The sequence below is a fragment of the Exophiala bonariae genome (assembly GCF_035927105.1).
Source record: "Exophiala bonariae strain CCFEE 5792 chromosome Unknown scaffold_51, whole genome shotgun sequence".
In the NCBI taxonomy this organism is placed as follows: Eukaryota; Fungi; Ascomycota; class Eurotiomycetes; order Chaetothyriales; family Herpotrichiellaceae; genus Exophiala; species Exophiala bonariae.
Genome location: NW_027042526.1, coordinates 52,841 through 77,555, shown reverse-complemented (window position 1 = coordinate 77,555; position 24,715 = coordinate 52,841). Strand labels below are relative to the sequence as shown.

General features: G+C 49.0%; 11 protein-coding genes across 11 annotated transcripts; 8 read left to right on the top strand and 3 right to left on the bottom strand.

Annotated features, from left to right (window-relative positions):
- Window positions 1–959: 959 nt before the first annotated feature.
- LTR84_011293 (uncharacterized protein) lies at window positions 960–1,673 on the top strand (the record flags this gene model as incomplete). Its single annotated transcript, XM_064854826.1, has 1 exon — window positions 960–1,673. One exon carries the CDS (start codon window positions 960–962, stop codon window positions 1,671–1,673), a length of 714 nt encoding a protein of 237 aa, XP_064700085.1.
- Window positions 1,674–2,407: 734 nt separating this feature from the next.
- Window positions 2,408–3,757, top strand: LTR84_011292 (uncharacterized protein; the record flags this gene model as incomplete). The annotated part of the gene is made up of 1 exon (XM_064854825.1): window positions 2,408–3,757. The coding sequence occupies one exon, from the start codon at window positions 2,408–2,410 to the stop codon at window positions 3,755–3,757; it is 1,350 nt and encodes a 449-aa protein (XP_064700084.1).
- Window positions 3,758–6,080: 2,323 nt separating this feature from the next.
- On the top strand, window positions 6,081–7,018 carry LTR84_011291 (uncharacterized protein; the record flags this gene model as incomplete). Its single annotated transcript, XM_064854824.1, has 2 exons — window positions 6,081–6,336; window positions 6,405–7,018. The coding sequence occupies 2 exons, from the start codon at window positions 6,081–6,083 to the stop codon at window positions 7,016–7,018; spliced, it is 870 nt and encodes a 289-aa protein (XP_064700083.1).
- A 1,235-nt stretch (window positions 7,019–8,253) lies between these two features.
- On the top strand, window positions 8,254–9,258 carry LTR84_011290 (uncharacterized protein; the record flags this gene model as incomplete). The annotated part of the gene is made up of 1 exon (XM_064854823.1): window positions 8,254–9,258. The coding sequence occupies one exon, from the start codon at window positions 8,254–8,256 to the stop codon at window positions 9,256–9,258; it is 1,005 nt and encodes a 334-aa protein (XP_064700082.1).
- A 1,027-nt stretch (window positions 9,259–10,285) lies between these two features.
- LTR84_011289 (uncharacterized protein) lies at window positions 10,286–11,244 on the top strand (the record flags this gene model as incomplete). Its single annotated transcript, XM_064854822.1, has 2 exons — window positions 10,286–10,355; window positions 10,478–11,244. 2 exons carry the CDS (start codon window positions 10,286–10,288, stop codon window positions 11,242–11,244), a joined length of 837 nt encoding a protein of 278 aa, XP_064700081.1.
- Window positions 11,245–13,244: 2,000 nt separating this feature from the next.
- Window positions 13,245–14,177, bottom strand: LTR84_011288 (uncharacterized protein; the record flags this gene model as incomplete). The annotated part of the gene is made up of 1 exon (XM_064854821.1): window positions 13,245–14,177. One exon carries the CDS (start codon window positions 14,175–14,177, stop codon window positions 13,245–13,247), a length of 933 nt encoding a protein of 310 aa, XP_064700080.1.
- A 630-nt stretch (window positions 14,178–14,807) lies between these two features.
- Window positions 14,808–15,263, bottom strand: TOA2 (Transcription initiation factor IIA small chain (TFIIA 13.5 kDa subunit); the record flags this gene model as incomplete). Its single annotated transcript, XM_064854820.1, has 3 exons — window positions 14,808–14,954; window positions 15,005–15,152; window positions 15,217–15,263. The coding sequence occupies 3 exons, from the start codon at window positions 15,261–15,263 to the stop codon at window positions 14,808–14,810; spliced, it is 342 nt and encodes a 113-aa protein (XP_064700079.1).
- A 404-nt stretch (window positions 15,264–15,667) lies between these two features.
- LTR84_011286 (uncharacterized protein) lies at window positions 15,668–15,991 on the top strand (the record flags this gene model as incomplete). The annotated part of the gene is made up of 1 exon (XM_064854819.1): window positions 15,668–15,991. One exon carries the CDS (start codon window positions 15,668–15,670, stop codon window positions 15,989–15,991), a length of 324 nt encoding a protein of 107 aa, XP_064700078.1.
- Window positions 15,992–16,137: 146 nt separating this feature from the next.
- Window positions 16,138–17,007, bottom strand: LTR84_011285 (uncharacterized protein; the record flags this gene model as incomplete). Its single annotated transcript, XM_064854818.1, has 2 exons — window positions 16,138–16,567; window positions 16,616–17,007. The coding sequence occupies 2 exons, from the start codon at window positions 17,005–17,007 to the stop codon at window positions 16,138–16,140; spliced, it is 822 nt and encodes a 273-aa protein (XP_064700077.1).
- A 1,621-nt stretch (window positions 17,008–18,628) lies between these two features.
- Window positions 18,629–20,459, top strand: LTR84_011284 (uncharacterized protein; the record flags this gene model as incomplete). Its single annotated transcript, XM_064854817.1, has 2 exons — window positions 18,629–19,182; window positions 19,241–20,459. The coding sequence occupies 2 exons, from the start codon at window positions 18,629–18,631 to the stop codon at window positions 20,457–20,459; spliced, it is 1,773 nt and encodes a 590-aa protein (XP_064700076.1).
- Window positions 20,460–22,606: 2,147 nt separating this feature from the next.
- On the top strand, window positions 22,607–23,955 carry LTR84_011283 (uncharacterized protein; the record flags this gene model as incomplete). The annotated part of the gene is made up of 2 exons (XM_064854816.1): window positions 22,607–22,810; window positions 22,879–23,955. The coding sequence occupies 2 exons, from the start codon at window positions 22,607–22,609 to the stop codon at window positions 23,953–23,955; spliced, it is 1,281 nt and encodes a 426-aa protein (XP_064700075.1).
- Between the last annotated feature and the right edge of the window lie 760 nt (window positions 23,956–24,715).

The following is a 24,715-nucleotide window of genomic DNA, read 5'->3' as shown; positions in this document are numbered from 1 at the left end:
GAAATGAGGTTAGTCTTGCTTGACAAGGCTATGCCAGGGGTCGATGGTTATTCCTGCCAAGACTTGGCCTGATGTGTGCTTCAAGTTCCCTGTCTAACATTATTTTCAGAAGTCATGCAATGTACCGAGTACTGAGTATGCATATGACAGTCACTGCTACTTCAGCAATGATTGACCAGCAAATTTTCCACGATCGACTCCTTTTAGCAACTGAGGAAAGACGTTGCGAGTTGGGTCTGGCCGACAAATGGCACTAGCGGACGTTCTAAAACGGGAGGTCGTTTCAGATCTGGATCAAGAGACAACTAGATTGCTTCAGCTTCACAACTTGAAACTGAATCAATAATCGTGCTCTCGGAGATTCCGTCGAGTATGCGATTCGGGACGACATATTTAGCAATGATGGCGAGCTCATCTGCGGCCTGGCTCACGGGCATTGGGCAGAAACACTGGACACTGTAGGTTCACTGCAGGTTCCCTGTCACTGTGTGAAGGCGGAAGGCAATTTTAAGTAGACTATTTGCCCAGCTCGGAGACAATTTGAGGCAGTCTTGAACGTTGGCCACGTTCATGAAATCTCTTGCAATGAGATATGAGAATATATCAAGAACAGCTTGACATGAGATGATGAACATTGAGGCGAACGACGAGGCCAAATTTAGGTTGGCACAAAACTACTCTAATCACGTGGCGCTTAACCATAATGAGACAGTCATTCCAATCCTCTCTAAAATTGGATGCATTTAGCCTCTTGATTTGACCACCGAGGCTATTTCCTGATCTGACCATGATCAAATCCAGGGACATCCGGCGCGACATCAGCTGGCATAGATCGATGTAGTCCCTTCGGAAATCTGCACATGACACAAGACTATGCCATTGTCGTTCTGAGTTGAGGTGTTTTGATCCTGGTTGCAATTACAGGAGGAGCCTTGGGCCAAATCGCTGAGACGAACAAAATGAAGGAAGAATTCATCGAGTTCGATCCCTCAATAACGGACAAGCGAACATTCTATTCCACGTTTCTATCCAACTACAACCCTCCGGTTCAAGCAATCAATCATTTTGCATCGATACCATGGACCAATAAGTGGTTAAGCAATCCAGCATATAAAATCATCCCATTTTGGTCCAGGCATGTCAAGACAAGTGGAGAGGACACGTTCTTCGGCAACACGATCAACACGACCGAAACCGTTCCACACTTCATCATGATTCAGCTAAAGGACTTTATCACACCAGAACCTAGTGATGCATCATCGGGTACCAAATTAGCTTCCGACGCCAACGCGCACAACAACAATCCACCCATCAATCGCGGACCTGCCGAACTAATATTTCTACTGCAATTCGGCGAACGGGGAGTGGACGGCCACCCTGGCGTCATCCATGGTGGCGTCATCTGCGCACTACTCGACGAGACAATGAGTGCGGTTATCTCACAGCATCTAGATAATGCGACGCCAAAACCTCGGGGCCAGATTTTCACCGCCAATCTGAACACGAGTTTCCGTGCCCCGGTCACAACTCCAGCTGCGGTCATACTCAAGTGCTGGCTTGTCAGGAGAGATAAACGTAAGTGGTTGACTAAAGGCCAGATCGAGGACGAAAGCGGCAGGGTGCTTGCCGAGGCGAATGCGATATGGGTTCTCGTGCCGGAGAATAAAATCTGAGATGGAGAAGTAGATGTTTGATTGACGGAAGAGATTTTAGGTTAAATATCAGCAATAAAGAGTTGGGGGACGATATTTCACATACATGGACTAGACATCAATCGCAGATATGCACTACTTTGAAGAGTGGCAGATGAGCCATTTGATTCTCCTCCAAAGTCAGGAGCATTTACAAAGTAATCATTTGGCATACAACCAAGTCCTTTGTCCAACCTCTGGAATTCATAAAAAGCCACTATATCGTTAGTATTATCAATACAGTCCCAAGAGGTATCATTTCGCAGACAGCGCAGAATATCCATGGCAGCATACTTGACAGCCATTTCACGTGATGAGGCTGATGCCCCCTGGCTCGCTGCAGATTGCTTGTGAACTTCGAGTATGGATTAAGGGGTGATGGAGAGAAACCAAGTCTTTCGATTATATGACGACACGTGGCAACGCAGGCCCATACAAATACACCATCCCCGAAAGACGGAACGTCCGAGAGAAGGTCCGGGGCACAAAAGATGCCGGCCTGACACGAGGCGGATGTAGGTCCGGCTACATCAGTCCCTTCAAAAATCTCTCGTCTCGGAAGCGGTATATTGTCTATGATTTCGCCCACTTATAGCTACTCATCTAGTAGCATATGAAGGTGAAACCTTGAGTTGAGGTTATGGTGCATACTATTCGATAAATCCATTTGACACCAACGCGCAGTAGTAGATAATCTTGCAGACTTTACACCCAACATGCCTGGATTTACGAGCACTAGTGAGAAGACTGCAGTCGGACCTCACCTGAGACTTCGCATCGTCATATGCGGTGCTGGACTGGGAGGGCTAGGAGCAGCCATAGGGCTCGCCAGGAAAGGACACGAGGTGGTGGTACTGGAAGGTGCATCCCAACTATCAGAGGTTGGAGCCGGCATCCAAATTCCACCGAACAGTATGCGTGTCCTAGATGCCTATGGACTGAGTAAAAGACTGCAGCAATGGGTTGAAAGGCCGAGAAACATTGCGTTGAGAAGATATGCGACTGGACAAATTCTGGGTGTGACACCACTTCACCCGCGACTTACCGAGACATACGGATTTCCGTACCTGCTCATTCACAGAGCCGATTATCAGCGAATACTTCACGAAGAAGCAAAGTCCCTGGGCGTCGAGGTACAAATGTCGACCCGTGTCGTTTCTGTCAACACCGAGGTGCCTCTTGTTACAACTGAAACCGGACAGGAATTCGCCGCGGATGTCATTGTTGGGGCGGATGGCATAAGATCGAGAGTTCGGGAGTCTGTCATTCCAGATCAAGTGATAGAACCCAGCAGTTCCTCAAATTGCGCATTTCGAGCGACCGTGACGAGCGATGATATGCTCTCAGATCCTGAGGTGGCCCACCTTATGTCAGATGTCAATGCGAACAGCTGGATAGGCCATAGGAGGCATGTCATGGCTTATCCTATCCGACAAGGCGCCATGTATAATCTCGTCATGTCACATCCCGGCCAGGCGGCCCCTGGGAAATGGAATGAACCTGGTAATCTCGACGAAATGAAAGCAACATATGACGATTTTGACCCTGTTCTTAAAAGGGTGCTGGGCAAGGTCAAGGGCTGTCTGAAATGGAAACTGGCCGATTTACCGCCTCTGACAAACTGGGTCAGCAAATCTGGCCGAGTAGTGCTGATTGGCGATGCTGCTCATGCCATGGTACCCTACCTGGCACAAGGAGCAAGCATGGCCATCGAGGACGGTGCAGCACTTGCAGAATGCCTGAGTCGTGTTCAATCTCAGGACCAGATCTCACAGTACCTCGGTTTATTCGAGACGGTCAGGAAATCTCGATGTGAGCGCATTCAAGAATGTTCGAGACTCAATGGAGAGCGTTGGCACATGCCAGATGGTCCTGAGCAGGAAGCGAGAGACAGAGCACTGGGAAAGGACCACATGTCGGAAGAGGCTACAGCAACAAACGGAGAGGACTCCCATCCAAATCTGTGGTCAGACAAGGGCTTCCAACCATGGTTATTTGGCTACGATGTGTTCACGGAGACGTCTCAAGCCCTCGATAGGGCTGAGCAGAGCAAGTTTGGACAGTGAAGGTCAGACGACGGTGTTTTGCAAATTAAATTCTCCATGGGTGCATGTGCTTGGTATATCATAACCTCAGATTGTAGCAAGGCGTACTCTCATCAGGAGCGTATGCGCTGACCTCGAGCATGGCATAAGTTTCGGATCAAATCCCTCGTCGGCCTGGTTTTCGTGCTCTTGCCCGGCCACGACCGACCTAACTAACTAACGCCAAGCACCACTTCGTGGGAACAACCACTTTGTGGGACGCGTTTCACAACACCACGTTTTATCCACTTTATGAAACTTTGACATCTATTTACGTAACAACCACTCAATCAAATCACTCGCTCTCAATGGATCCTGCAACTAGAGCTGTCGCTCTTTATGAGAGTGGAAAATGCAAGTCGCTTTATATCGCCGCTAAAGCGATAGGCGCGTCAAGAAGTTTAGTGTACCGACGATTTAATGGAATGCCTCCACGGAATGAATCTACTTATGAGTACGCTAGGCTCACTCAATTATAAGAAAGGGTTCTCGTTTAATATATTCTAGACCTATAGGCGCAATACTAGCCACTAAATATTACTAAAATTAATTAAATAGTCGAGGTATTAGCGTGTTAAAGAGAGCCCTCTATATCATTTAGTGTTAATTGGGTAGAGCGATTTTTAAAACGCTATGAATCACTCAAAACTAGACGGAATCGCTTATTTAAAAAGGCTAGGATAGTCGCCTTAATCTCGCAAATACTCTAAGGGTAGTATATTTACGTAAATGAGGTAATTTTGCGATATAATGTTAAGTGCTAGGACATTTACAATATGAATGAGATTAGCTATTAAATAAGCTATTTATAAAAGGAGTAAGTAGTTTATTCTCGCTCTTTAGGCGCGCTACTATTAATGGCTAGTAGCTCTATAGGATAGGTCTCTATTCTAGAGTATATATCTACTATTAGCGACACGTTAAATCTACTTATTATTCATCGCGATACGACATTTAATAAACCACTCGATGTGTAATTTCCTAATACTATTGAGGCACTAAACTAGTGGTACGACTTTATAATAAAGGGGTAAACTAATAATGAGTATATAATCGAGTAGTTACGAGAGATATTTTTACTAGAGACTCGTCGTTGTCGACCTAAGGAGAATCGCTTATATTGGCGAGTTCTTATTATTGATGAATATCCAATATACGTAATAGGCGATTTCCTTTATAAATGCCTAATAAATTAAGTGGTAGTAGTGTATTTACTCCCTTATACCTTACACCTTTATTAATCTTGCGATCTCGATCCATTTAGTTAACTTAAGGCCTATTACTTATAGCATTTATGGAGCTATATCGCTATAGAATTTACGTAAGTTACGAGAGCGTAGTTTAACGCTCTTTACTATAAGGTACGAGAGAATGCGATGACGAGCAAGTTTATTACTATAGGTTAGCGGAGGACTAGCTTATAGCCATATAACCCTACTAGAGTGCTTTAAAGTCGTGAAATGCGCAATTATAGGCAGGTATCATCTCAATTAATGCCTCCTCCTACTGTTACTCAATACACGCCAACCGAGAGGTATGAAGTTATAGTAATTAGCGAGACTTTAATAGCTAAAACTACTCGCTTAGGTAAGGTTTTAGTGCGTTAAATACTAAAGGCCTATAAAAAGGAGAACTTCGTCTATCGTGTATTAGCTATAGAGCTCAAAATAGCTCGTAAAAGGACCCTAGATAAGGAGGAGATATCTATAGTTAAGAGACTTAAAAAATAGGATAAGAAAAGGTCCTGGGTAGTAAAAGAGGTCATGATTGAGCGTGGTATTACTACCGATGAGGCGAATATCATTCTGGTCGCACAACCCGATCGATCATTAATCTATCATGTGGAATGAGGGCTTAATTACTAGTAGAATGCCTATCTAATTCATCAAATCGGCATCATTTAGTTTGCGTTGACAGGACTTGATTAAATGGCTAATTAATACATTTGCGGCACATGATAAACGCGTCCCACAAAGTGGTTGTTCCCACGAAGTGGTGCTTGGCGTTAGTCAATCAGAACGCTTTCCGGAGAGTGGCCCGTAAGCAAGAATCTACCCCCTTACAATCTAGGTGGATTAGCTAAGAACCCTCTGCTCGGAAGGCCTTCCGAAAGACGACCACGCCACCTCCCCCGCACTCAACTGTCACTCAAGTCCGAGTCGGATGTCGCACCGAACACCAAAAACGAATTTTGTTCAAGAGATCAGTTCACAGAACATCTCCTAACACTTTGTGTATACCCAGTCATAACAGGCATTGATTTGAACTATTCAAAGAAAAAAATTTATCCTAGTCTTATAAAGTCATGTCGTGGGAAAGACTCATACGGTTCCAGGACGAGTCAGGCCAGCAGAGCTTTGGCGAGCCTGTTATCAAAGATGCCGATGAATTGGAATCGTTATTAGCGAAGGGAGAGCTGTTCGCAAACGTGTTCAAAGGCAGCGATCCGTTCAGCCTGGAAGCCACGGGCCAGAAGACAAAGGTTGTGAAGCTGCTGGGGATCTTAAACCCAACAGATGTCCCCATCGTTAAATGCGTGGGTTTGAATTATATGAAGCACAGTGAGTTCCATGTCCACTGAGAGGTGCCGAGTGAGCAGCCTTGGGCACCAGGCTGATCAAGTAAATAGTCCAGGAAGCAGGTCGAAAACCACCGCCATACCCATCGATTTTCATCAAGTCCAGAACTTCCATCGCCTCCCACGATGAAGATATCCCGATCCCGAAATTGGCACAAGACGACCAGTGCGATTACGAAGGAGAACTCAGCATTGTGATCGGCAAGACAGGCAAGAACATTGCGAAAGCTGATGTCCTCAGCCACATCGCCGGCTATGTCACTTCGAACGACGTTTCGGCCCGCAAATGGCAACGAGACCCAGCATATGCGGGCGGGGTGCCTCAATTCTGCTTCAGCAAAGGGTTCGACAAGTACGCTCCAGTTGGCCCGATGCTCGTGTCTCCTAAAGTGGTCGGAAGCGCGAGTGGCCTGCGTCTGCAGACGTTTGTCAACGGTGAGAGCCGACAGGATACCCGTACCGATGATTTGATCTTCAATGTGGAGGAGATCATTTCATTTATCAGCCAGGGCTCGACTCTGGAGAAAGGAACAGTGATCATGACGGGTACGCCTTCTGGTGTCGCCATGGGCATGTCCCCTCCGCAATATTTGAAGGATGGGGATGTGGTCGAGGTCAAGATCGAGCATCTTGGGAGTGTAAAGAACAAGATGGTGTTCGAGTAGTTGTGGGGTCACAGTTGGGCTGGCATATTCTAGAGGATGTAGAGATGGTCAGGAAGAATAGACTCCAATCGAATTGGACAAGTGGGAGTTTCAATGTGAAAAGCAACATGTCACTTCGCTTGTCAGAAGAAATGTTTAGGCACAACATCTATGTTGTAATTATTCAAAACACTCGCTGCTATTCACCATCAAAACCCAGGCATCGTGGCGAAACACTTAAGACCCTCCCGACTTTCCTGTGTCTTGTCGCGACTGGCGAAGAAGACCACCTGAGGGGGGAAGAGTTGCAACCTATCCCACTGCCATTAGTCCACCTCAGTCTTCTGAACTGAGCGAGACACCACACTTACCCGTCATCTATCAGGGACGTCCGTATCATGTAATGCGTGCCACCGTGCCTCATCGGGATAGTCCATAGCGTACAGCCACAGTCACCACAGAAGACTTTGTGTTTATCGGACCCGCTGGTCGTGTCCTTCAGGATGTAGGTCTTCATCGCAGTCTTGGAGTCCTTCACTTGAACTTGGTCGAATTTGAATTTCGCTACCTAGTTATGCTCCTACTGTTAGACATGCACTGGTACCATTTGAAATGGCGGAGGTGCAGGGATCGTGACAGATGCGCACATATTGATACGAGGCTCCAGCATTCTTAGCACAGTGAGTACAGAAGCATTGGAGGACATTCTCTGGCTGGCCTTGTATATCGAAGGTTATGGCTTCACAGAGGCACGATCCTTTGACGGTAGCCATAGTCGATGCTGGTGGTGTGTTGGTCAAAAATTGGAATCGATGCTGCAGAGGTTGTCAGAAGTCGTAACATTCATTGGCTGCCATTGCATACAAGGCGCAATCCTGAAGCGACTAGAGCCATCTTCCATTCAATCAGTTAACTGGAACATCATCCGAGCCCACGAGATATTCCGTTCCATCTGCGTGCCAGTGTGGTTGTACAGATTGACTGAGCTCGGATGCCTCCGAGCCCGCCACCCGAGACCCCTCTCGGTCGACTATCCGGGATGGACGTACACTTCAGTTCCCGAGATGACCTCAAACATGCAAGACGAAAGGTCTTAACTCCATGTCTGAAATTCATCCTCGAGGCGAGGTTTCTGGATATAGTTACCAAAAGGCACAATTCGAGGTTTTGCGCACCCGTACCACAACCAGTTCCTGCCGACGTGCATAGAGTGACAAACGGATAAAGTCATTCCGCCTGAGCTCACCATTTCGAAGATGGCGACTGAAACAGCAACGACCACAACAACTGCGGCCAAAGCGACATCGTTTGACCAAGAAACGCCTAAGGCTGCTGCATTCTATAGTGGCCTACGGGAAAAGAACGCTGGCCCACTATGGACGGTTCTCGACAAATTGGTGCCCCCAAAGCCCAACCCAGAAAGTGTTCCGAACATATGGCGGTATTCAGAAATGCGACCATCACTAATGGAAGCCGGAAAACTCGTGACGGCAGAAGAAGCCGAACGTAGAGTGCTGATGCTGGTCAACCCGACTCTAGAAGCCCCATATACCACCGAGTCGATATATGCAGGATTGCAGCTCATTTTGCCAAATGAGACGGCTCCGGCCCATCGGCATGTAGCCTTTGCCTTGCGCTTCATTATCGAGGGATCGGGAGGATTCACGGCGGTCGAGGGAGAAAAGATGATGATGGAAAGGGGAGATGTGATCCTCACACCAAGCTGGACGTGGCACGATCACGGGAACGAAGGGAACAGCCCGGTGATCTGGCTGGACGGACTTGACCTACCACTGTTTAGGTTTCTACCTCTGAATTTCGCGGATCAGTATCCTGAGAAACGATACCCTAGCACGCTGAGCACCAACAGCAAGTCACAGTTTCCATGGGCGCCGGTGGAGAAACGCTTGAAGGGCGCAGAAGGGCCATATGCTGTTTATCACTATGTGACTGATGATGGAAAAGCCCTTTCTGCGACCCTGGGGGCTCAAGCGGAACGTGTTGCGGCAGGGACCACGTCACCAACTGTTCAGGAGACTGGTTCGTTCGTCTATCATGTCGTCGAAGGAGAGGGATATTCCACCATTCTGTCGCCAGGAGATAAGAGCCCAAAGGACATCAGATGGACTGGAAAAGACACCTTTGCTATTCCTGCATGGAGTCAGATCTCGCATACGGCCACATCTAACACGGATGTGTTTCTGTTTGCCATCAACGATCGTCCCATGGTGACAGCATTGGGCTTGAGGAGACAGGCATAAAAGTAATCTCTTCAGCTCTTATCTCGAGGCGTACGCGGGACTTGAATTAAAGGGGGCGCTCGAATTATGATCCTCAAGCGTTGTGAATGATTTTGGTCTTTTGGTTTTTGACTACGAATGCCAGTGTCATTTCGGTCGAGATAACAATGAGATTTGTATGAGCAGATTGAACGTACGCCGATCCTTGTAGTGCCATACTGCAGATATCGAATCTGGGCGTCAGGTTTGATAGCTGACACATACCTGTTTGAAACCATCCTCGGCGCCCCGTCCAACATGCTTTGCCATGTCTATCGCAAGCCTTGGGCAAGAAGACATGTCAACAAACTTCAATGACTCGGAACTCAATCGGACGCGAGTGGGAAGCGAAAGGCGGGGGCTAAAATCTCCTGATTAGGGAACGTCGAAACTCTGCCACGCGTGTCCTTTTCATCATGAACCCATCGTGTGTGATTGATCGCCCAGAGGGCCCCAGCCCACAGTGCGAGTGTGTCCAATAATTGCATTTCAATTACAGAGAGGAAAGGAAAGCCTAGATAGTTGACATCCCTTATCTCTTAGCCTTGCCCCTCCGGCTCCCCTCGGCTGGACATGCCGGTCTGGGATGGCGGGAGATGTTGGGCTCGTAGTGGGCCTGAGGTACCAGCGACATCCACTGGACTGGTAATGTTGATGAAAGTACCTAGGCGAAGGTAGCACAAGATCGAGAGGAGAGGAGAAAGGGCGTGCGGCCGGAATTGGAAAGAGAGAAATGATGATCAAGGCCCAATCACAAGCGTTGGCTAGGCCAAACTCTAGGAAGACGACGTATCAAGACAATATTGCATGCGACGGAGATGAGGACTTGTCTCGTGAAATATGATATATCTCGGTTGTGATGCCCAGCTCCCTCTCGAATCTGAAATCTATCACTTTGCTCCACTACGTCCCAAGATCTGGTGATACATACGCCATCATTCTCCAACATCCACTTGATTAATTTGGTTGTCATCCGTGGTTGCGGGAAGAACCTGATCTAATCGAAAACATGCCTCCCGGTAGGACACTTGAATATCCCAAGACTGCGGTTAACAAGGTTAACCGATATAATGTACGAGGTAAGTGTCCACAATGACATGACATAACCATGAACGAGCAAGGAAGACAGAAGGACCCAGGAACCGATAGGTCGGGCTTTTTGATTATTGAAATAGTAAGGCTGACGCCAGACACTGGACAGCCAATTACGATCTTGAGACGATCCACAGCATTATCAACTCGAGCACAGTATTGAATGTGTCTTTCAACACGCCAGACCCAAACAACCCATTCCCCATAACGCTGCCCATGGTCGGGCTGGCAGCCAGCTTTGACCATCCGTCTGCATCGCTGGGGGAGCCGCTTGACATTTACGTCCATGGCTACGTCAGCAGTCGATTGATGAACCACTCGCGTCCCAGCAATAGTGCCAATGGTGCCGACGCAACTGCCACGGCTGAATATAAAGGCTTGCCCGTCACGATATCAGCCACCAAGGTGGACGGCCTGGTTCTGACCCTGTCACCGTACACCCACGACATCAACTACCGCTCCGTCGCGCTGTTTGGATACGCCAACGTGGTGACCAATGAAGAAGAGAAACTCTGGGCCATGGAGGAGATCACCAACAGCGTGGTCCGCGATCGCTGGCGACACACTCGAGTCCCGCCCGACGGCGCGGAGATGCAGAGCACGAGTATCCTCAAGGTCTCGGTCGTGGGAGGAAGTGGCAAGATCCGCGTCGGCGGGCCGCGGGACGAACTGAAAGATTCGAACCGCGAAGACTTGAAGGACCAGACTTGGATTGGCGTCATCCCCGTCTATGAGCATTTCGGAGAGCCCGTGCCGGGCAAAGTGAACCGTGTGAAGGATGTTCCTGCACATGTGGCCGATTTCGCAACGGGCTCCACAAACATCAATGAGAAGTACGTGGCTGATGCCATTGCAGATACTTCGCAGGACGTTTGAGTTGTTTGGGGCGTGATTATGGCCCATGTGCCGGTGATTTTCTCTCTTTCTTTTGCTGTTCTGTCGCGGGTGGGTCGATGACCTGATATAATCCATTCTCAATGAGACGAATTGTTTCCAACATGAAATCTTGGTCGTTCGAAATGCCGGTGATCAAATCTGAATGGTTCGTTATGTGATTCGGGTTCTTCATCATGGATCCGGCTCTTACGAAGCATCAAGATATACATGCAGATGACCAAGATGCCAAAGGAAAACGCAAACACCCTGCCACTGAATCTCATTTTGCCGGACTATCCGAGAAAAATCACCTAAGGATATGATTGTTCTATACCGTGTAAAAGACCAGATGTGTTGATACATATGAATCAATTGTAAAGAATGCCTCAAGGTCAAAGCGCTGAGGAACATTTCCGGCGTTGACTCCACGAAGCAAGGGGCATCCGTATCCGTGGACGTGAGGGCTCCTCGAAGGGAGAATAAAATTTGTAGCTCAAGAGTTCAAAATCTCCAAGAATCCCCTCCCATCGAGAGACCCATCTCGCCATGTCACACAGGGATGACTGCAGATTAAAAAAGCAGCATTCGAGTAACGTTGCGCGGGCGTTTTGGAAACAGTTCGGTCCTCGTACAGCGGCGTCCGCCTGTATCTGGTCACACAGAGGTGAACTGCAATTCCCGCTCTGATGGGTTGACCGGAGCAACGGGCGCCAGATCGCATTGGTATTTTTCGGTTTCTGTTGTCTGTGTGAGAGGGGACGCCAAATGTTTCATTCTGTCATCGAGGGCGCAGCCTGAGCGTGTTTCCGACCGTAGTACACCATCCTTCGTAGGTAGCCGTACGGCTCGAGGGTTTTAAATCCCTGCTGGGCCATTGTTTTGAGCGGGATGATGCCTGCTTTCCCTTTGCCCATGGAAGGTGAAGATCTTCAATGCATGGCAATGTCGGGATATAGAGATGATCGATCCACTTGCGATGATGAACGGTACCCAACGCGAGGCTGGCTCGTAAAAGAAATCCCCATACTGCAACGCACTGGCGGTCTCCAGAGGGACAACGATACTTCTTCAAAGCTCCGCATATCTCTTCTTGAACACGGCTTATTTTGTGCTGACAATGCCATCCTCTGAATCCTACTCTGTACACCTTCTTTCCATCGACCCTTGTGTCTCTTCCCTCGTTTAATTCCCAGCTTTCTTACTTTGGTACCTGCAGCTCGGTCTCGCAATAGTTGAGGACCTCCGACGACCAGAGGATAGATCATCGCCACCTTGAGTTCGATCCTGCACGGACGATATATTGCATGACTGGCCCAAACCTTCACTCATCACCTTCACTTCCACCCAGGGCCAACATCGGCACATCAGCTGACAAACTCGATGTGTTTTAACTTAGGCGTCTGACGAGCATCAGTCTTCATAAACGCTGGGATCAAGATTGCCTCTCGGGTAGCAAACTCATCGATGCTGTCTTGCTGTCAACTGGCATTCGTCACCATGGACCGAGTAAGAGCTGGTCGAAAATGGCTCAAGAGAAAGATACAACCATACTACACTGTCCCACAGAAAGAGAGGAAGCTTGAGATCGTAAGCAGGGACTTACATTGGTATTGACAATATCGACACAAATTGACCGAGGTACAGGGCCCTCCCACTGATTTTCGGCGCGAGAATATCACCCTGGGCAAAGATGTGGATGGGTAAGAAGACACGAATCCTCGCTGCGCTCCTTCTAGACAGACTTGCTGACCTCATGGCTCTAGAAATGCTGTTTTGATCGAGCAGGCTCGAGAGGACGCCCAACGAATGCATGCAGCTACGAAGATACAAACCCTGCCTCCGAGCCATCAGTGAACAGAGATAGAGACAACGCTCAGGAGCCATCTTTCATGAAGAGGGTTGGGTCGATATCCGCATCATGGTCAAATTTGTGACGTGTGCATGAAGAATAAATATGATCTGAGTCGTAAGCACTCTCTCAGAGTCCCCCAGTAGGATACTCAATCAATAATGAAGGTCGGCACATCATTGAGTCTTGACTGTTTCTCTTTTTCCCTCTGGAGCTCCCTCTCCCGTCTTCGTTTCATGAAGTCACTGCCGAGGGCTTGAGGCTTACGCTTCGGCCTCATGCTACTGTCGTCCGCTCTCTTCTTGCCCAATACCTTGTCACTATCGTTTGCACTTGGCATCTCATCATCAATCACGTTATCGGCTTCGCCTGGTATCATGTCATCAATCGTGTTGTCGTTGTCGTCGTCTCGTAGCTCATTGTCAATGTCTTGAATTGAAGCCTTTGGGGGAGGGGCCCTGCCATATCCCAAGCCTGCTCTTGTGCTGCTCGACATCTTCTCCAGACCGATCAACGACCGCTTTGGCTGACGGCTCTGTGCCATGAGAGGAGCAAGGCTGGTCCCCGAGAACAGGTCGCCGACTTTATCGTCATCTTGTTCTGTAGAACCCTTTCCCATGATTGTATCCAAGGTGTCATTCTGTTTCTTGTGAAGAATTTCACCTTGTAGTCTCCGCTTTGCCTCGTTTGACATGGGGGAAGTGGGTTCAGGAAGGTTCTTGGGTGCGGTACGAGCCTCTCGCATCAGTCTCTTATACTCGGCGCGGTGGAGGTGAGCAGTGTACGATTGGGCAATGGACTGGAATTCATCCTCGACCATGATGAAGATATCGTCGCCATCGTAGCCATCTCGCATGCGTTCAACAGACGGAGGTCCGCGGACCGGGGATGTCGAAGGAGTTCTGGTAGATCGTGAGGCCATCTTGGGACTTGTGTTTATTCTGCGTCCGCGATTTGAGGGCAGAAGGTCATTATCGTCTTCACCTGGATCGTGCGAAGCCTGCTTTGGGCGCACTGATGGGCTTGGTCGACTTGTCTTCGCTGCCGGTTCATCACTCACAGCCCAAGGTAATTTGCGAGCCATTATGTGTTGATGTGCACCTCACCAGATCAGATAACAGGGAGCATGTCTACCTTGGTGATGGAGTATCACCAGCAAAGATGTCCGCATGTCTTCCGTGAAGTCGCAGGTGCAACAAATTGGCTGCCTGGCAATCGGATAGGTGCAGCGAAGGCAGTGATTGCTAGCACCCGAGGAGAGGAATTAGATGATTAAATGTTTGGATAAACACCTATTGGACCCCAACTCATCCATTTTGTATAAAATGATTTTGCAGACTAAGAAATCGGATCCCAAACATGTTCTTAAAGAACAGACTACGCGTTTACTTCTCTGTCAAGAAAACAGCTTTAAAATGTAGTGATTTTCTATGCTATGCGATCGCTACTTATGCTGAAAATCATGAACCTTGGGTATCATATCCATTAAACTCCTCATCCATGCATGACTCGTAAAGCACACCACCGATGCTGAGGTTCAAATAAAAGTAAAGGGTCGCTCCCTGAATCCAGGAATCTAGTACACGCGTCTGTAGTCTTGATCCGGTCTATAAACTGCCCTGGTGAATTTGCGGTTGAGTTGAGCACAGGCATCATCGATGTGGACGTGGCGAAGGGGTTTGCACTGTCGCTCCACCTCTTCGTCGCTTGCCACCTAGACTTCACCAGGTTTCTTCGAATTGCAACTAACAATTTTGACCTTGTCCGCAGTAAACTCTTGACCACCGTCGCTCTTGAACCTCACGTCCTTGACCAGAAATGTCCAGACATCATCGCAGAACCGGTAAGTCTCGAGGTGACCCTGTAAATGTCAGTCAGCTCAGAGCTGAGGCTGAGTTCGGTGTATCTGACCTTGAAAGTGAGTCTTGATTTGACCTTCTCAGCCAGTGTCTCTGCAATCGCGCGGTCGAAGTTGCTGAGGATCTTCATGGCCAATTGTGGCTCGATGCGTCCATCGTTGATCAGGTCATCGATCGTGTCAATGAGCGCTTCTCCGATGCTGTGGAATAAGTGTCAATGACGAACCTGTCGTGGCCAACATGGCGTGTCCCGTCAAAACCTACCTGCTTCCTCGGTAAAGCTCGTAGAACTGTTGCGGAGCAGCAGCCATGGTGTGCTTTTGATGTCCAGTGTGAGTTGGCGAGAGGCGTCCGGCGCTTTCTAGCACTGACAGGCAGATGTCTCGCGGGAGACAAGGAAGGACAAAGGTATCAATGAGGGTGAGTCTGCAACTTCACTGATTAATTGTAAGATATTGGTATGGTAGGCAGGGAGGGGCGCAGGTGACAGGCAGTGGAAGTGGAAGTGAAATGACTAAGGAAATTTATCCGAGGGGCGGGATTAAACTCCGAGTGGTAGGAGGTAAAATCCGGAATACCTCGAGCACTTTCACAGATTGATGGTGACGGCAATCATTTAGGTACTAGATAGTGAGTACTGAGATATTTAAGTCCATAAGTGGTCGTTCAACTTTACGTAGCTGGTCCCGACAGCGAGCTTGAAGCTTCTACCAACATGTCACTCCTGGCAAAGAGTGTTGTGCACTTGCGTGATATCTGGAAAGTCACCTCCAAGCTCCAGGCGAACCGTTTGAGCTCCACGATGAGTCAAGTCAAAGGACAGCAGCAGGCGAAGACATCGAAAGAGACCCACGAACAAGGCCAACAGCCGGACAAAACCCCGAAGAAACCAAAGACCGTGGCTGAGCTCGATCAAGAAATGCGTTCTGCCATGGAAGGGTTAGCAGGTGATGGGGGCGAGGCTGGATTGGAACTTGAGGATGGAAAAGCTGTATCAATGAAACGTGGTGTTAGGGAGAATATGTTCAGATACATTTGATCCAATTTGAACCGACTTCGACCTATTTTGAGCGCTGGAGGTGTTCAATTAACCATTAACTCCGGGGGTATCATGCCGCCAACACAAATATCTCAAGCAAGTCGAGCACCACGTCGGTCCTCGACACTGGTCATGGTCAACCTGGCTTATGCCTCCTGTGCCTCGTACAGGGCGTTGATCTCCTTCACAAGCGCGTCGACCGAACTACCGCCAGGACAATCATACCACTTGCCACCATCTCGAATACATCGAACCTTACCAGCTAGCCTGATGGTGCAGCTCTTGGTGACGTTGTTCTGCTGGCTTCTTAACACACTTGCTCGAAGCAAATCAATTCCTTCGCCCTCATCACTGATGCAAGAGTTCAGTTTTTGGAAATCGATCCCGTGTTCCATTGCACAGCCTTCAACGAAATCTCGCTGAGGAATGTTGTGATAGTCGGACGTCAAGCAGTTGGTGAAGCCGAGATATATCTTGGGGTCGGGATAAATCTTCGCGGCGCACAGTTCAATGATATTTCCCAAGCACTCGGCGGGTCCATGCATACAAGTAACCGCGTCAGACTTGTGATCGATACTTGGGAGGGGTTAGCCAGAGGTCTTGTATAAAATCATGTAGACCTACCGTCCAATATAGCTAAGTGTGAAATTGACTCGATCGTTGACCTTTTCCATCGTTGGCAAGATGAGTTCGCGCAGACAGTCTTTGAAGTCTGGACATCTGCTCATTCCATGAGATTCAAGCTCAACCTTGGGTCTCTCCATCTCTTTAATGATTTCGGAATGCAGTGTCTGTCCGCATCCTGGAGTATAATGGTGGTTTGAGACAAATGTAGAGCGAAAGATCGTTAGGAGGGCAAATATGGTGAGAATTGCAGGCAAGAATCTTTTGTACATGTACTCTCTCGTAGAGAACGTTGTCTCGTTTGGCCTCGCAGTCTCGATGTGGATCTGCGAGTGGTATGGAAGCGCCTTATCGTCCACCATTGGCGCAGTTGCAGGCTGCTCTGAAGACATGATGGAGTACCAGGTGAGATTATTGAGGCTAGCCTTCAAAGCACAGAGTATTGTACTTGGTTGGGTGAAAGTGATCAATTGCTCGTGATACTGATGTTATCCGCCTGGAACCGGATGAGAGCACAATTCTGGACGTGTGGTGACTTTCGGATTGAAGGTGCTGGCCCTGAAATCAGAACGACACCAGGCTTGGCGGGATGACGCGACTTCGGGGTCGTTGGGAAGAGTGCTTAAAGCCCCGAGGAGGGTCGAGGGGTGCGCATTCCCCTAGACTTAGAGAGGCTTAGGCATCAAGAGCCCCGAAGCAATTGGTTTCCGGGTATGAGGGCCGCATGATTTTTCTAACCATTGACCTTTTTCCGTCATCCTTCACAGCTTGGGGAGCTTCATTGCCGAGTAGGCACTCGTATTCGTACTTTGTTGACGAAGCTCGCTCTTGCACATCTGCTCGATAATGAAGCCCCCAACCAACAATGGGTACTTAGTTATGTACTTATTCTCTCCACGCTTGTCATTGTGGCCTGACAGTGTCAAGTCCGAAACTCTCGGTCAATTCACACTGGGTCCCGTTGACTTGAAGGTCTCAGCTTGCCTCATGGTTGGATTGAGATGGCTTCTGCAAGCCGTGCTTTTTCTCATCTTACCTGTTCTGTCTACGGCGAGTCTGTTGTATATCCCAAGAAATTGCAAAAGGACAATCGCCCTAAGATGAGTAAGGAAACCTACGGAGGCACTCGCACCCAACTCGTCAAGCTTCATAGTGGTCTACTGGACCCTCATCGCTTAGCTTTGATGGATAGTACGGTACCCCTGGTCGCCATGTGGCAGGAGACGTCCCCCATTGTGAAGAGCTAACCCCATGGGCGCTTACCTACTCGTACAAGCACCGGCCTCTCGCTAATTCCAGTCTCAAAGATTTCACCTCGCGAGGAGAAAATTGAACACATATATACATGTGAAGTACTCGGCGATTGAAGATGAACCTCGCTAGGTGTTGCATCCGGGTTCTTGTCTCTCGAAAAGGCCAATTCAACCATGTGAGTTTGTGTGGACCCGGGAGCCTTTTGTAGACTCGTTGGTTTGGTGGGGATGGGACTATTGCGAATAGTCCGTCAGTCCCTAGACTAACCTTTTTGACCGCCTAACTTGCATTTGGCCGAGAGACCAAGTACGAGTACGGGTCTGGGCTTGACCAGCTATCCGGGCCAACTGAATGGACTCGGTAGGGCTCAGCTACCGTGCAATGCGGGCAGTTATAATTACGAGGATCTGTGCTTGGGTTTTGCTGAGGCTGATACCCTCACTTTCCCAGGGTCACATCCGACTCCAAGGTCACATTTGAACCACCACGAACTTCATATTGGAAACGCCGTTGCTCAAACCACTTCAAGGTTCTGGGTCCTTTATCGGACTCTCGTTTCATCGTAACTTCAACACCAACGTTCTGATCTTTTACTCTCTTCCATCCTACCCCATTCCTAGAGCCTGAGGTACATTTTCTGGTTTCACAAGCATCTTCCTCCTGTTTTCTGCATTTTTCATCCCACGCTGATTGGATCTTCTGGCACGTGAGTTAGCCTGACTCAACACCTCCAGAAATTAAGGCTCTCAACCACCCGTCATGTCGGAGCTGGCCTCAGTAAAATCGGTCAGCAATGGCAGTCCGCCTCCAGATGATCGAGAGCATGACCTCGACAATTATCTTCAACCGCTACACATTGATGATGGCATCATCCACAACTTAGCCTACCAGTTCTCCAAGGTTTATGAAGAGCTAGCATTACGATCAGACGAACAATTTTTGCCTACCCCAGTCACAAAGTTACCGTCGGGTCAAGAGACCGGGCAATTTCTGGCCATCGATGTTGGTGGCACCAACTTGCGTGTTGCCTTTATCGAATTGTTGGGTGATGCCGACGAACAGTTGCCCAGCGCCAATGGAGCAGATCGGTCACGTGCAACCATTAGTAACGCCCAGCGACCGCGTGTTCGCCGGACACTCGAAAAGGCATGGCCGATAGGTGAGCATCTTAAGATGGACAAAACCGAAGATCTATTTGCATGGATTGGAGATTGTATCGCTGAGGTCGTAAATGACCGGTTGAGCTCCGACAAAGACAAATTCCCAGTCCCAGACGAGTTGCCCATGGGGATTACCTTCAGCTTTCCAATGATGTGGGTCTCGTCTTACTTATCTTTCTTACGTGTCGGAAGTGATACTGAACCAGCATAGGCAAGACCAACTATCCTCCGCTACCCTTATGCCCATGGGAAAGGGTTTTACCATGAACTCGGATCTTGACCTTGGCTCCACTTTACTGCAAGGCTATGCACGGCACACCAGACGGCAGTCTCCATCAAGATCTTCGCCACGAGCAAAAAGGAGGAAACTCGGTCCTCTCCCTCAACTGAAGATCACTGCCATTACCAACGACACCATTGCTACTTTTGCTTCCCTCGCGTATACCGTCAAGTCCCTTCCCAATTCTCGAGTCGCTGCCGGTGTCATTGTTGGGACTGGTTGCAATGCCACAGTGCCCATGAAGCTTTCCAGCTTGGGAGCGTCCAAGGTTGAGCCAATCAAGAGAAACAAACCCGATGCAATCGAAACTGTGGTTAATACGGAAATCACAATTGCAGGGGCCTGCGGTCCTTTGAAAGCCATCGCCACTGAATGGGATCGTGAATTGGATGAAGCTTGCGCTCGACCCGGTTTTCAACCCCTTGAGTACATGACTGGTGGGCGATACATCGGGGAGCTAGTTCGGATCATCTTCTTCAACTATATGACGAAGGCACACAGACCTGCAATACCCATTGCATCTCTTCCCGCCACTCTTGTACACAGCTATAGCTTCACGACAACGTTTGTCAGTGCCGTTATTGCGAGAGCTCGGTCTGATTCCGAGTTAGCTGGTGAGCTGAAGCGTCGGATTCCCCCTCCAGAATCCTCTAATTGGGGATGGACGCCACACACCGCTGGAGCACTCCGCAAGATCGCACAACTTGTTCAAGTTCGATCGGCGGGACTGATAGCTGCTTCGACAGTTGGTCTTCTAGCAACAGTGGGTGAAGTAGCACTCACTGAGCCTGGAAGCCCTGCTTCACTACCTGATGTGCCGATGCAAAGTGACAGCAAACCTGCATCGCCAAAATCACACCTTTCGGTAGCTCAAAAACAGAACACAAGAGATGCGCTCTCCCCTGCCCCTGGAGCCTCGGCTTGGAGATCAGGGCCTGAAGAACTTGTCATTGCCTATACGGGAGGAATCATCCAGCACTATCCTAATTTCAAGGAACAATGTCAACGGTTCATAGACCGTCTCGTAATGAGAGCCGGTCCACAGGATGGTGGTAAGAGTGTGTTTTTGCGAGAAGCTCGAGATGGCGGTATTATTGGAGCCGGAGTACTTGCTGGTATGGAAACCAGCGAAAAGATAGCCGCCTCCTAGGCTCCAGCAGCGGGGAATCACGCTGCACTGCGAATTGAAGCCGAAGTTCATACGGCCAACTCTTGATCTGGGAGCTTGAACTTTGCAATCATTATTTCTGGGGAAACCCCGGAATGAATACGGAGATCATTAGCTGGTTAAATGTCGGAGAACGCTACTCGAAAGCGACCGCCAACTTCCCCGGTCTTATAATCTCGGAGCACTTTTAGTTGATCACCACTGATCTCGATGTTTCGCCGATGGAGAAATCGAGTTTGATTCGAATACCCCGTCCTCGGTCCTCCAACCCTTGAGTCTGGAACTTGGAAGCAATCCTCCTCGAGTCTTGCCTAATTGGAATAGGCAGGTACTCCGTGCCTGGAGGTTGGGAGCTGACCCCGCACTTCAGCGTTGCAATTGGCAAAAAGTAGGTCACCTACTACTCGTAGTAGGTTCATCAAACTTGTACCTTGTACCTAGCCTGTGGACGAAGGGAGGTTGAAACGACGCGTGTGCTTATCACACACCACACCATAGACCTCGGGAGACCAATAAGCACTTGAATGATGGTGCATGAGAGCTTGGAGTGGTAAGAGGGCTGTCAGCATCATGGAATCAGGGGGAAGGTCACCCGTAGCATTACTCGTGCGAGCTTCCAGTTAGACTCTTGATGATTGAGAGATTAGTGAACTTTTCATGACTACTTCACGCATTGAGCTTGTTCACTCCCGACTTGAAGAACAATGTCAATGTCATTCATGGTTGGTTATATATCAACACTCTGACTAGAATATGGATGGTCTCATGAGCATCGTGATCGAGGAAGCCTCGTGATTTGGACGGCCTATGAACATGCTGAGAATAGAATTGACCCGTGGTGTTGTGGGAGGGCCAGCATCACAGGCTCAAACCAGAGCCCAACCGATTGCGGGCATTATGGTGAAGATGTGATGGAATCTCCCCGGAGCACGCTAAAATAAAAAACGTGGGCGTAACTTTTGACTCCCGCTCTGGGCTGGGGGAGGCGCCTGGTCAACACGGGCCGCCTATTATTCTCTGTTGGACGAAATTGTGATTCCTTTGTGCTACAGGACAAAAGTGTGGTTGTTGTCTGAGGTTTGTTTCTGAACTGTCCTGGTGAAGAATTTCACGCCCACCGGTCACGGTCACGCCAGGCGAGAGGGAGTCGTTGTGTGATTCGAAAGAAGGCCGGACTACGGATGATTTACGGGGCACCAGACCGCCCGCAGGACGGGTCCAAGGCTCCCATCCCAGCCAGTACGAGTTTTTCTCATGTGTTCGTGGAACGGACAGGGTCATCATTCGGGGGGTGGTTTTCGGTTCACCGGTGCCGAGTTGCGCAAGTTGGTTGACCAACTGGGTAGCCATGTCAACTGTGTTTGACAATTGCTTCTATCATGGGGATTTCGAAGCTCCTGCAGCTAGCTCCCCTGAATCCTGATACATCTATTATTCCATCAACTGTCTCCTAGTAGTGGCAGTGCTTTTGTCCCGTGTTTCGAGGGAATTCTGTATACCTGACCTGGAGATGGAGTTTTCCCCGTCAGCCATGCGCCCAGTCCGGAGATCGAACCAGACCGTGCCTAGCACGGCGGGAGTGACGGAGGGGTTAGACCCCATAGCCCCTTCGAGGTGCTTCTGTGGGTGAACGCCTCTCAAAATACCCCGGTACTTGGTACTTGCTAGGCATGGGTGTTGGAACTTGGAACTTGGGGCACATCCCTCACCACTCGAGTCCTCCACAGTCCACAGTCCACAGTCCACATTCCTGACGGGTTGCCCGGCTAAAAGCTCTTTCAATCATGGCCATTTTCGATCATGTCCACCACCTGTTCGTTTAAGCGAACACATTCCTGCCCACATCATCACGCACTTGACTCTACACCCATTTCCGCCCATCAAAAGTTGTCGCTTGCCACTCACTCACCTAACTTTCAATCTTTTTTTTGGCTTATTGTCCAGCACAGGACTGACTTCTTGCGCACATTATTCGTACCTCGATCGGGCTCGACGCCATCTTCAAACTCCGCAGCCGTTCTGCGCTGTGCGATACCTATCTCAGTGATGGAACACCCTTGGTAACCAAGATTCGAAAGATCTCAAGTCATCATCTACATCGACAAGCCGTTTTCGGCCAAGGTGTGACCATGAGTCCGGTACCTCCTATCAAAGATGTGCTACATATACTTGGAAAGCGGCGGGACGAGGTCACCAAGCCTACAGACTCGGCCGGTCTTGTGCTGGAAGCATGGGCGGAGGGATATATGGTAGGATCGCTGATAATCATGTCTTGCATCACGCTGGCAAACATGCGCAGAGGGGTCCTGCTTCATAAGCTCATTCTACTCGAGGTAGGTCTTCATGTCACACTCTCTTGTATGTTTCTGCCCATAAACTTACCTCTGCACGTCTTGGATAGCTCGTCCTCGGTTACTGGCAAGGCTTCTTCATCCTCTTCAATCCACCGGTGTATGCTTGGTGGTTATCTGTGGCCGCGATATTTTTGAACGCCTCGTGGTCCCTGCACAACGTCATTGCGTGGATGAAACTCCGACCATTCTTAAGCAAGACCGCTAGCCGACTTTTCATCGGCTCCGTCATTCTTGTCCAACCCTATTGGGTCGTGGAGATATACGCAAACTTTACCTACTTCCACAACGTCAACGATATCTTCCTCAAGACCAGGCCATGGGAAGCACTATGTCGTGATCCTTGGTGGATACTCGCTGCTGTCGTCTTGATTTACAACATCAAGACTCGATACGACCTGTCGGTGGTACAGATTGTTCGCATCTCTCCGAGATTTGCTGTTATGCTTGGTGCAATGTTTCTTAGCATCTGTTTTATCGTGCTTGATGTTCTTTCGGTCACTTCAGCGCTCAAATCAGCCCTTCCTGTCGGCATCAATCCGTTTTGGAAATTGTCGTTTGTTTTCAAGTGTTTGACCGATTCGGTGGTGCTGGACGATTTCAAAACCGCCTTGGATAGATTGCGGGCCTTCAAAATGAGCCGACTGGGTAGCTTTGCCATGGATGGAGGTGATCACAGAAACAAACAGCACAAGGAGGAAGTGCAAAAGGCAAACAGCTGGACAAATCCACCGGCCAAAGGCGATGTTGCCCAGCCAGTCGGCCAACTTCCCTCAATGCCTAGTCCAGATGATGACTATATCAAAAATCGATGGGAAGATATCAAGCCGGGACGAATCGATCATATCGAAGATGAGCAATATGGAGACATAGCAAGGAATGCCTCTCGAGATCGCGATGTCGAAGAGAATCCCTTCACTGTGATTGATTATGCCGATCCCCAGAGAGAGGCAAGCGACACCCAGAGGCTGAAGAAGCAGACCAGCTGGTTGAACAATCGGAAGTCGTCTGAAGATTTATCGGACGCCGATCCAGATGTCGAATATGCCCTGGCTGTTCGGGAGATGACTCACGACTCCCTAGACGACCCGAACAAAAAGAACAAGACCATTGGAATTGCCAGGTAACCTGCGTTCAATAAGGCTGTCCTCCATGCTTTGGAGATGGCGTTACACTTTAAAGACATGGCTCAGTCATTTAAATATATCGAGCTGAAAACTTGCTCTCGATGGCTAGGAAGAGCACTCTTGGGCGTCAAATAATTGACGTTCTCCAGGTGTTCGGCACTCCATACAAGTGCTTGGTCTACCAAGCATAGTGCTCCAAACGAGAGCATGATCACACATGCAAGCCTTCAGGCGTGGTTTGTTTAGATCACTCGAATGAGAGAGCCGAGTCGTGGGAATTGCGAGCTTGATTAGTTTCATATCTCCCACACCTCGCCGAAATGATGGGATGACTTACTACAGGGGTCGGACGAACTGGACAAGGATGAGGACAGGACCATGACCAATGCGGAGATTTAGAGGAACTCCAGCAGAGTTGGGACTTAAAAAATTGGACATCAGGACGGGGTTTGGTATAGCGACAATGACTTGATACCCAGTTTAGGATGTTTGTATATAAGGACACTAAAAATTAAGTATATCTGATATATATTCATGGTAGCGAATATTGATATTTAGCCTAGAAGAAGTTCATTCGCGATCCCTCGGGCCCCCCTGCGGCAGCACGAGCCCCTTGAGATTTCGAGACCCCTTATGCACATCATGCTTCCTGAATCTTCAGAGCGTTCGTGGCCCGGAGGATTAGCAGACACTTGCCTGCTTTGGGCCAGGGCTAGTCTATATGAAGCTAGTGGTGGATGCCACTAAGTCATTCGCCAGC